General features: G+C 41.2%; 2 protein-coding genes across 2 annotated transcripts; both read left to right on the top strand.

Annotated features, from left to right (window-relative positions):
• Positions 1-4,741: 4,741 nt before the first annotated feature.
• Positions 4,742-6,544, top strand: LOC112073566 (exportin-5-like). The gene is made up of 2 exons (XM_024140839.2): positions 4,742-4,927; positions 5,347-6,544. Exons 1-2 carry the CDS (start codon positions 4,772-4,774, stop codon positions 5,497-5,499), a joined length of 309 nt encoding a protein of 102 aa, XP_023996607.1. The 5' UTR covers positions 4,742-4,771; the 3' UTR covers positions 5,500-6,544.
• Positions 6,545-7,001: 457 nt separating this feature from the next.
• LOC112073567 (E3 ubiquitin-protein ligase TRIM35-like) lies at positions 7,002-10,518 on the top strand. Its single transcript, XM_070440200.1, has 7 exons — positions 7,002-7,485; positions 8,141-8,225; positions 8,728-8,738; positions 8,859-9,089; positions 9,185-9,207; positions 9,293-9,411; positions 9,556-10,518. Exons 1-7 carry the CDS (start codon positions 7,090-7,092, stop codon positions 10,071-10,073), a joined length of 1,383 nt encoding a protein of 460 aa, XP_070296301.1. The 5' UTR covers positions 7,002-7,089; the 3' UTR covers positions 10,074-10,518.
• The last annotated feature ends 1,598 nt before the right edge of the window (positions 10,519-12,116 follow it).

The raw sequence follows: 12,116 nt of genomic DNA, 5'->3' as shown, positions 1-12,116 counted from the left end.
ATGATTAACTTTGTAATTTCATGAGAGGACTTAAGATGTGTCATAGGTGTTATACAGTTTATAGTAAGTGGAAAGGAAATTGGATTAAAATTATTGATAAAATTGCATGATTAAGTGATTTATTTACAATTTAAGAAGTGTGGTTTGAGCTACAGTTGCCGCCATCTTAGATATGCCGTCTTGTCTGGAGATTTGTCACTGGTGTTATCGTCACTGGTGTTACCGTTCTTGCTGGTAACACCAGTAACATGACAATAATGCCAGTGACAATCAATAACACCACACACTTTTTTCTCAACGTAATGCTTTATAAAACTCTCAACAATTATATTGAAAAATACTTATTATCATTTTGTTACTGTTTCAATATTGTAATCACATAATATGACTTTCCTTTTGATAGATATGGTGAAATTAAGTGCTGCTGAAAAGCTAATACTCTACAAACAGCACATGGATTTTGACCCGCACCGCAGGGCAGCCTACCTTAAACAAAAACACCAGACTTATTTAAAGGATTTAAAGAGTCAAAAAAAAAAGTGAAGTATCTCACAGAAAGGGAAAAAAGAAAGGAGCGATGGAAATGGTGGGTCAGACATGCAAAACACAGAGAGAGATTGAGAGCAGGAACAACAGCGTTGACTCCCAGCAAGCCATGCTTTTGTTTACCTGGCCACTGTTTCAAATGCTAATTCGTTTTCATTTGTGGCACAAAACCAAAGCATTGATTGCTGTCATTCCGTGTCCATAGACTGCTTACATGGTAAGGAAACCAATATGTAATTTCCTAATTCAGATGAACTATCCCTTTAAGTAGGCCTACACAATATTTGTCAGATGGCACGAGAATTGATATATACTGTTTTAACAATTTACGTAGTTTTGTGGATAGGCGTGACAGAGTAGGATTTCATGCTTGTATTATGTTGCATGCATCTTACACTGGAAATCTAATACAATTATATATTACATCTTTACAGACAATGAATCCAAGGGCGGAGAGTGTGCAGGAGAGAAGCACAGATAGGCAGAAGAAAACATCAGGAGTTGCAAGACAAGTTGGAAAAGTACAAAAGACTACACCACAAATACAGAAAACGTTGTCACCGTCTACAAGCTAAAAAGCAAGACCTTGACAGTCCAAGAACGAAGACGAGAAGCACTCTACAAGGCTGCCCGGCCTCTTCATCAATTAGAACAACTCTAAACTTCCACTATGCTCTCTTGGGGGATCTACGAGCAAAGTACAAAGCAGACAAAGCAGACAAAGCCAAACATGGGTTTGTAAAAATACTGACAAGAAATCTAATGAAGAAATACACATTTAAAAAGTTCCTTTTGATTCCCTGAAAAACCTCCACAGGAAATGTGTTGCTGTACATGGGCTAAACATTTCATATGCCTTCTTCTGCAGAGAGAGACCATTTTGGGTGGTGACACTGAAGGACAGAGACCGAGAAACTTGCCAGTGCAAGACTCATGAGAACTTACAGTTTATGGAGGAGAAAATAAACAAACTTGGTCTTTCACATTCCAGCAATCTGGAGGAGATGGCAGATAGCACAGTCTGTAACAATGTCTTTCTACCAGGAGTTGAGGGACTCTGACAGTCAAATACAGTTGCATTATTTTAGCGAGGAAGAGGTGGAAATAAAGGCACAGAAGATGTCTGAGGTATCTCTGGTTACAATAAAAGGAACCATGTGAATGCACCAGGATGTAAGTATCACACAATGCCGGCTAATGGCCGTGATCTCTCACCTCAGATGTTATCAACCTGGATATCTCAGCTCCACTTTGTCCAGATGTCATCGAGTCTCACCACAGTGGACAGTGGTGTATTGTGAACTATGACTAACAACCTCTTGCATTATACTGGAGGTTGAAGAACATCATGTCAAAGTAAAGTACATACACAGGAATGGTGTCAACAAGTTCTACTGGCCAAACCCAGGAGATGATAACAACTGATATGGGGATGACCAGATTGTTTGTCTGATGCCAGAGCCGCTGCCAGTGAACAAAAGATCAGTTCAAATTTGACACAGTATCTGGAGGTACTTGGAGGAGCACCTGACTGAGTGAAAGTGGCAGATGTAAAATCAAATCAAATGTATTGGTCACATACTCGTGTTTAGCAGATGTTATTGCAGGTGTAGCGAAATGCTTGCGCTTCTAGCTCCGACAGTGCAGTAATATCTTCTTCAGGCTGCAAGCCCGACGCCGGTACACTTATGACAACATCCAGCTCAAGTGCATGGCGCGAAATTCAAAATATATTTTTTAGAAATATTTAACTTTCACACATTAACAAGTCCAATACAGCATTTGAAAGATAAACATCTTGTGAATCCAGCCAACATGTCCGATTTTTAAAATGTTTTACAGCGAAAACACCACATATATTTATGTTAGCTCACCACCAAATASAAAAAAGGACAGACATTTTTCACAGCACAGGTAGCATGCACAAAGCCAACCTAACTAACCAAGATCCAACCAAACTAACCAAGAAACAACTTCATCAGATGACAGTCCTATAACATGTTACACAATAAATCTATGTTTTGTTCGAAAAATGTGCATATTTGAGGTATAAATCAGTTTTACATTGATGCTACTATCACAGCTACCGTCAGAAATAGCACCGAAGCAACCAGAGTAATTACAGACACCAACGTCAAATACATAAATACTCATCATAAAACATTTCTGAAAAATATATGGTGTATAGCAAATGAAAGACAAAGATCTTGTGAATACAGCCAATATTTCCGATTTTTTTAAGTGTTTTACAGCGAAAACACAATATAGCGTTATATTAGCTTACTACAATAGCTAACACACAACAGCATTGATTCAAGGCAACCGGTAGCGATAGCACAGTTCGACAGATATATGAAATAGCATCCCAAAATGGGTCCTACTTTTGGTGATTTTCATCAGAATGTTGTACAAGGGGTCCTTTGTCCAGAACCGTCTTTGTTTGGGTTTAGAACGACCTCTTTCCCTCTTGAATTAGCAAGCACATGGCCCAGTGGCGGAAGCTCTCCTTCGTGAACAAAGTCAAACACGCAACACGCCTAACGTCCCGAATAAATTTCAATAATCTAATAAAACTATATTGAAAAACATACTTTACGATGATATTGTAACATGTATCAATAAAATCAAAGCCGGAGATGGTATTCGCCACCGCGGACAGATGCCCACCGACCCTCCCCTTGAGTTTTAGGGGTGCGCCCGGAGTTCGCACCTTGAGGGGGGGTTCTGTCACGTTCCTGACCTGTTTTCTGTGTTTTTGTATTGTTTTAGTTGGTCAGGGCGTGAGTTGGGGTGGGCATTCTATGTGTTGTGTTTCTATGTTGGGTTTAATGTGTTGCCTGATATGGTTCTCAATTAGAGGCAATGGTGTTTGACGTTTCCTCTGATTGAGAACCATATTTAAGGTAGGCTGTCCTCACTGTTTGTTTGTGGGTGGTTGTCTTCCGTGTCCGTATCTGTTACCACACGGGACTGTTTCGTTTTGTCTAAGTCTGTTTGTGCGTTCTTCGTTTCATGTAAGTTCTGAAGTTCAGGTCTGTTTAGTTTGTTTTGTTATTTTGTAATTATTCAAGTGTTATTTCGTGTTTTGTCGTTTTCAGTTAATAAATCATTATGTCTAATTACCACGCTGCACATTGGGCCTCTGATCCTTCTCGCCTCTCCTCGTCTGAGGAGGAGGACGACGTAGACTGCCGTTACACCTCCACTGGTATAAATAGGAATTAGGGACTGGAAGAGCAGGAGAAGATGCATGCCGTTCATGTGACCATCACGTGCGCTTGTGGATGTGTGCGTGTGTGTGTTTGTCTATACATTCTCACAGCAAAATGTGTACTAGAGCATTAATTAAATTAATTAAATGCTCAAGTGATTAAATTCAGGTTAAAACAATGAATACAATTAACAGTTGATCTTATGACTTTATATCCTGTTTAATATGACTAAATGTTACTGTGAGATGATTCAATCAGTAAATGTCTAGTTGATGTGGTGGTTTTGAATTTCTATTTTCAAGCTGAATTTCACTGCATACTTTTATCTTCTCAATCGTAAACTAATCAATTACTAATTCAACTCCCTCTGGACGTGAGATAAAGAGGTGTTAGCCTACATTCTGTTGGTTTGGGGACACTGTGTAATCCCTTGATGATTTAGATAGTCCTCTATCTGCAGACTGGATCCTCTCTCTTTGTACTCTCTCTCTCTCTCTCTCTCTCTCCTGTGTACTTGCCCTCCCTCTTGCAGAGCGTCTCTCCCCAAATGATGAAATTAAGTAAAAGATGAAGCAAATCTGCTCCATAAGGGATAAACAGCTACTGGGATAGGGCACATGCCTTTACATTGGCCCTGTCCAAATATCCATACTAGCGTGCTACATACTTGATCAGCATACTATGTACTACTTTGAGTAAAAAGTATGCAGAATGCCACACCTGCAACGTATTAGTGACTCCTGACTGTCTGAGCAGGTCATGATGACTCAGAACCCCAGCATCACTCACTCTTCTCTCTGTATGACACTTCTCCTCCCCTTCTCTACATCAAACTCTTCTCTCTGTCCTACCCTTCTCCTCCCCTCCTCTACATCTATCTCTTCTCTCTGTCCTCCCCTTCTCCTCCCCTCTTCTACATCTAACTCTTCTCTCTGTCCTACCCTTCTCCTCCCCTTCTCTCCCACTAACTCTTTCCTCTCTTTCCTCCCTCCCTGGATCAGCGGCCGCTGTACATGGAGCTAAGGAGTGTGATGACTCAGATCCCCAGCATCAATCTGGAGGCTCTGGACCAGTACGACCAGCGGCTACTGGAGCCCACCTCCACCCAGAAGGTGGGAGAGAAGAAGAGGAAGGACCAGTTCAAGAAGCTCATCACCGGCACCGTGGGGGTAATACCACCTCCCACCAATAGATGGGGGTGTTCTACAACTTCTATGTTTTTCTTTAAGAAAGACCTAGAATTATTTAATAACAAAATAATGTCTAAAATGTCTCCATTGTGACTGTTGAATTGGATATTACTTATAGGATATAAGTTAGACTTGATTGGCGAATGCTGGCAGGCTCTGGACCACAATGCTTTTAAATCTGCATTAATTGCAATTTGAGTTTTTAGAGTGGGTTTCTGTATAGCACTTTGTGACATCTGCTGATGTAAAAAAGGGCATTATAAATACATTTGATTGATTGATTGACAGTAGTATTTTTCATAAAAGTTTAATTAAATAGGTCCTGTACACTCAAATATAATAAGACAACCATTCAATTCAGACAGATTGTAACTGTATTTGATCTCTCCTCCCCACAGAAAGCTCTGGGCCAGCAGTTTAAAAAGGAGGTACATATCAGAAATCTCCCATCTCTCTTTAAGAAGCCCAAGCTGGAGAAAAGGGACATTGTGGAGCCCAGTGAGACTGGATCTCTAGCAGCTCTCTTCTCCCCAACACAGAACGACATCTAGGAGAACATAACAGCACAGMGAGCCTCTCAGACTGGACTAAYACACACACACACTTTCTACCCTCCCCAGTGGAATTTTACTGCTGAAGGATTGGCTCATCAAGGGTACGACGTCTCTATCCTATTGGTCAACAGTAGGATGAATGGACTCTACAATCTGTGGACAAAGAGAATCAGAATATTCTGTCATGGACTGAACCCTGCTAACTGCTCATATATATGTATCCAAATAATGTGTCTGTCTGCCTTGATCAGGAATATGGAACAATATGTCTGAAGATGATGATGGTTATTGTCCTTCAAGAGGACATGGCTGTTGGCGTAAACCCTGCAGGTTGTAAATGGTAACAACACATTGCATTAACACAGCTCATATCCTCACTAGCACATCACATTAAACTTACATTGTGTTTTGGTATCTCCTCTAACATGGACCATCCACCTGGCTGCTAAACATAGAGATAGATAGAGGACTCATCTTTAGATCTGTGTCATTATAGCGTCTGACAGCATGGGCAGCACCATTGAGGCTACAACCCATAGTCAAGTAGTCAACTGGGTGGGGATTCCTATTTTAAAATGGTGGATGATGGCAATGCCCAAGCTAAAATGGGTTATACCCATGATGAGTCCTCTAACTCTATCTATGGTGCTAAATGACAGCAGCCATTTTGTGCCAGAAGAACCTGAATGGAATCCAGTGAGCATTTCTGAGGTGGGATAATTCAGAGTATTCTGCTGTATAAGGAGAGCTATCATCAAGTCAATGTTTTGTACAGGATCATGACTCTGTTGATGGATGAAGTAGAACTGTCATTAATGTGACATTATGTTTGTTTGTTCTAGTTCTCCCAGCTATGAACACATGAGAAACCAGCACACATTCCTCTTATGTTAAAGGGATCATTTGCTTCAACAGGTTGTGTCAGACATTATTGTTAAAAACTGACTGACTAGTGGAGAGCTCAAATTTGATTAATCTGTTTTGAAGGTGACATTGTATACATTTGTAAAATATCTACAGGCTTCAATCAGGGGACAAAGTATTTAAAATTGTAGTGCTTTTTCTATGTTGCTGTTTTAAGATTAAAGTAGACTGGAAAGTCAATTTAAATGGTTGATTTGACCATTTGCTGTGTTATGCCATGGTCTACAAATATAAAGACTATTATATACATTTTCTAGCTGTGTTGTGTAGGTAAAAAAATTATAGTTTAGAGTTAGAGAGAATAAAACATACAGGACAAAAGTGCCAAGTGTTTTAATCCATTCAAACAGGACCAGAGACTATTGAAACTCCTCCCCGAGTCACATGATGACTAAAGTTAATCTCAGTGCTGTAACTTTAATATCTCTCCAGGACTCATGTCTGTCTGAAACACAACACAACACTGGGATTTTATTTAGATTGTTCTGAAGTATCAGGGTGTTAAACCAACCAACACAAGGTAATATCATCAAAACGGACCTTTACATGCACCTTCACTTGATTTGAATAATGTGTCCTTTTAAGAGAGGAAGTTGTAAAAAGTAAAAGTGAAAGTAACTTTCAGATCTCAATCCAGAACAGGGAGTGACATCGTGTGAGAAAATGGCTTCTAGTTTGTCTCTCCCAGAGGAGGATTTCTCCTGTACGGTGTGCCTTGACATCTTTAAGGATCCTGTCATGTTGTCATGCAGCCACAGCTTCTGTCAAGCCTGTCTAAAGGAATGCTGGAAAGACAAGGAATCTCAGGAATGTCCAGTTTGCAGGAGAAGATCCTCTAAGGATCAACCCCTTTCAAACCTGTCTCTAAAGAACCTGTGTGAGGCCTTACGGGAATGGAGACCAACTACAGGGTCCAAGGTGCTCTGCAGTCTACACAGTGAGAAACTCTGTCTGTTCTGTCTGGAGGATAAAGAGCCCATCTGTTTGGTGTGTCAGGTCTCAAGGAAACATAAAGATCATGACTGCATCCCTGTAGACGAGGCTGTACAGGATCACAAGGTAGGAGAACGATTCTGATAGAAAATATGTGATACATCAATACTCAAACTATGGAACATGAAGTTATCAATGTTTTATTAATGAGTCTGACTCATTTAGATAATAAATAGATGTTCTACACTTTGTATTGACTGAATAATTGTGAATTTCAGATTCTGATACATTATAAATCACTGTTTTGTATGAAATTGAAGTGTTTGAGATCCTGAGTGAAAACATATAGTGTATCTCTGACCCTGAAACTGAAAACAAATGTCTCTGCAGTGATAGAGAAGTAGTATACAGTTACAGGTTTACTTTTATTGTCAGGAATGAAAGATTCATCTTTCCCTCGAGGCAGAACTGAGTGATTTCCACTAGATGGGCCAGCTGCAACGGCAAAGTGGCAATGTTTTAAACATGAATTAAAACAAACATTTGCTTTTTGGTATAAGTTTGAGGTTAGGGTTAGTCATTATAGTTAGCAGTGTGGTTAGGGTTAGGTTTAAAATAAGATGTTATGACGTTGTGGCTGTGCCAGCTAGTGACCACTCTGCAGATCTGCCTCCAGAACAAGATTCATGACAAAAAAAAATTAAGTTGCTGTGAAGTAATGTTCTCTCCTATAAAGAGAGTCCAGAGGTTGTCTCCTCAGTGAGGTTCTATCTCATTCCAGGAGGAACTCCAGACTGACCTGAAGCCCTTACAGGAGAAGCTGAAGGTCTTTAAAGAAGTTAAACAAACATGTGTGTCACGCCCTGGCCTTAGTATTCTTTGTTTTCTTTATTATTTTAGTTAGGTCAGGGTGTGACATGGGGAATGTTTGTGTTTTATCGGTTTTGGGTGGTTATATGGTAAAGGGGGTGTTGGGTGTAGTGTATGGGTTTGTGTTGAGTGTTGAGTGTATGTGTCTAGCTGTGTCTATGTTGGGTGTAAGTTGTCTAGGAGAGTCTATGGTTGCCTGAATGGGTTCCCAATTAGAGACAGCTGATTTCTGTTGTCTCTGATTGGGAGCCCTATTTAAGGTATCCATAGGCTTTCGTTTGATGTGGGTAATTGTCTATGTCTGAACGTTTGTAGCCTGTATGTGCACTACGTTTATTAGCTTCACGGTCGGTCGTTTGTTTGTTTTGTTAGTTTTGTAAGAGTGTTTTGTTTTCGGTTCTACTTCTTCTTAATAAAAAGAAGATGGCTTATTTTCCTACTGCTGCGTTTTGGTCCGTCAATCCTCCACACGATCGTGACAATGTGATCAAACAGCAGAGCACATTAAGGTCAGTATAAATTTTGCAAAGTTACAATAGTACAGCATGTATTGTTTCAGTTGTAGCCTACAAGTAGGATTTTATTCTGATAATAATTGTAGAATGATGTATTGTTCTCTCTGTCTCCAGAGCCAGGCCCAGCACACAGAGAAGCAGATAAAGAATGAGTTTGAGAAACTTCACCAGTTTCTACGAGAGGAAGAGGAGGCCAGGATAGCTGCTCTGAAAGAGGAAGAGAAGCAGAAGAGYCAGAAGATGAAGGAGAAGATAGAGCAGATGAACAGAGAGATATCATCACTTTCAGACACAATCAGAACCATAGAGGGGGAGCTGAAAGATGAAGACATCTCATTCCTGCAGGTAAGAACTGCTCTCTCTCAGACATACATTATAAATTAACTCAAAGATTTATAGATTAATCAATGATATTGAAGACTATATACTCTACTTTACAGAACTTCAAGACCATGAAGGAAAGGTAAGTGATCTGCTTCTCGTCTCTCTCTTCTCTGTGGTTGTGAACCCAACCCCACAGAAGTTCTGACTCCTGAATGTTATTCCAGAGCCCAGTGCACAATGCCAGATCCACAGCTGGTGTCAGGGGGGCTGATAGATGTGGCCAAACACCTGGGAAACCTGAAGTTCAGAGTCTGGGAGAAGATGCAGGGGATCATCAAACACAGTGAGTACTGGATAGGAGAGGACATGACGGAGAATAATGTAAGATAGATTTAATTAAGTAGTCTATTTTAAGTAGTATTCTTAGTGTATATGAAAAGAGACTACATGGTATAATGTGTGGAATATCTCTGTCTTTGTTCTGAAGCTCCTGTGATTCCGGACCCCAACACTGCATCCTCCTGGCTCTCTCTGTCTGATGATCTGACCAGTGTGAGTCAGACTGACCCAGAGCAGCAGCTCCCTGACAACCCAGAGAGATTCATGAAGTATCCAACTGTTCTGGGCTCTAAGGGGTTCAGCTCAGGTAAACACAGCTGGGAGGTGGAGGTGGGGGACCATCCTGACTGGAACCTGGGCATGGCTAAAGAGTCAACTGACAGGAAGGGGGAGCTGTATATATCACCAGAGTATGGAATCTGGGCTATAAACAAGAGGAGTGGTAAGTATACTAATGGAATGGGAGAGACCCTCCTCCTGAAGAAGATACCCCAGAGGATCAGAGTGCAGCTGGACTACGACCAGGGGGAGGTGTCCTTCTACGACTCCAAAGACATGACACTCATCTCCACTCATAAAGACACATTCACTGAGACTCTCTACCCATTCTTCTCTATTGGACCAGCTGGTGATGCCAAATGCACTGGTGTAGAGATCTGCCAATAATAAGGTGTGTGTGTGCGCGTGCGTACGTGCGTGCGTATGAGAGAGAAAGAAACATGAGTCAACTATACTTATACTTTTCTTCTAAATGTTCCTCATCAGCATCTTGCAGCCTTTTCCGACAAATTCTCTGTCCCTCCCCAGGCTCACCATCTAGTCAGTAATTAACTAATATGGACAGGGCCGTAACTACATACAGTATGAGGACACCTACAGTAGGTCCAGACCTCTGACATGCTTTCTAATGAAAACACTCAGTCAGGGTCTCAACTTACTGTTGAGAGTTAAAATAGTAGAATACACAATGGGAAATTTAATTACTTACTGTAGTTTTCCTCTTATGTCACTCACTGACTTTCACTCAATCAGCCCATGTCAGTTAAAAATGTTTTGATTGGTGAATTAGTCTAGTTAATCTAGCCAGTTATCTAAACTTGTTGACAACATGGCTGAATTACTCACTGGGAACGCAGTCCTCCAGGGGCCCTCACCTCCAGGGGCCCTGACCTCCAAGGGCTCTGACCTCCAGGGGCTCTGTCCTCCAGGGGCTCTGACCTCCAGGGGCTCTGACCTCCAGGGGTCCTGACCTCCAGGGGCTCTGACCTCCAGGGGTCCTGACCTCCAGGGGCCCTGACCTCCAGGGGCCCTGACCTCCAGGGGCTCTGACCTCCAGGGGCCCTGACCTCCAGGGGGCCCATTTGATTTTCTTAGTCACTTTCACTCAGATATCATATTAACATGGCATCAGTCATTGCAAAATATGTAGAATTGCAGGAAATTAGCTGGTTATGTAAATAAAATACTGTTTCTGCTAACAGATCCCTCTGTATGTATTAAATTAAAGTTTTTAATCACGGTGCAGAGTTAATGCTGAGTTAATGTGAGAGGCTAATTGTAAATCTAACAGGCTAGGTGTTTGTAGATGGACTGAGGTGATTGAAGCTACATCAACCAATGTGATAATGGCTGTAGTCTTTTTCTTGCTGGTTACTGCTGTTTTCCAAATAGCATTTCGAGTTTTAAAATTGTATATGATTAATGTGTTTCGGTCCAGAAGAATGGGGAAATAAGCGGTAGGGAGGAAGATAGAGGAAGCTGAGTGTGAGAAGAACTGGATTATAGTGGAGAACGCAAAAAGAAATGAGAAGTGAAGTGGTAGTTCTGTAATTCCAAGCCTCTTTTTTTGGTTGGAATAAGGCTTTTGGATCAATGTTATCTGGGAGATTCGTTTGAAGTCTCTATTAAAATTGTGGATGAGGTAGCATCGATAATTGTTTTTGTGTTTCTACGGAACAGAAGGAACATGCTTTGCGCCTCAAGAACATGTCAGATTGGAATGTGTAGTGTGTGGATCTTCAAAGCAGAGCGCCTATCAAGGGGGTTATCTCTGGGGTGGCGCTATAAATAAATGCAAAGGATATACCTGAATTGGACCAAGTGGTTGGTGCACAACGACTGACCCGCATGGTAGATGGAGAAGCCCAGTCCATCCATTTTATTGTTTTTGATGAGTCTCTCCCCACTCCATATAGAACCAATCAGTCGATATAATCGAGAACTATCATCAGAAATAACACAATGTGAATCAGACAGTGGGGTTCCGCCTGACCCACTAGTTGGTCAGAAGGTTAAAATCAACGTTTCATATCGTAGTTTCCAAGTCGTCAAAATCGGCCACAGCTGTTATTACACCCCATAGGTAATGACCATTTTTATTGTTTGGGTTATATTTGATTCCATGTGAGAGCCTTCATGGTCAAACACATGCAGTGTGATGAATGTAAAGTATTTGTTAATGTGTCAAGTGTGTGTAGACGGGAGGAGTATTATATGCCAGCTGAGCCTAAATGCTGCAATTGTGGTGGTGAACATGCACCTGAATTTCTGAAGTGTCCTGTTAGGGTGAAGGAGACGGAGGTGGTAATAATAAGGCCTGTCCAGAATGTCTCCTATCCGGAGCCGTTGAGGAGAGTGAAGTTGAAGAATAAATAAATGGTAGTAAAAGTAGAGACACCAGATGATGTTACTTGTCAACAGAGGATCATG

The sequence above is a fragment of the Salvelinus sp. IW2-2015 genome, unplaced genomic scaffold (assembly GCF_002910315.2).
Source record: "Salvelinus sp. IW2-2015 unplaced genomic scaffold, ASM291031v2 Un_scaffold2299, whole genome shotgun sequence".
NCBI lineage: Eukaryota > Metazoa > Chordata > Actinopteri > Salmoniformes > Salmonidae > Salvelinus > Salvelinus sp. IW2-2015.
The sequence above is the reverse complement of the archived record's forward strand: the minus strand, read 5'-3'. Positions and strand labels throughout refer to the sequence as shown.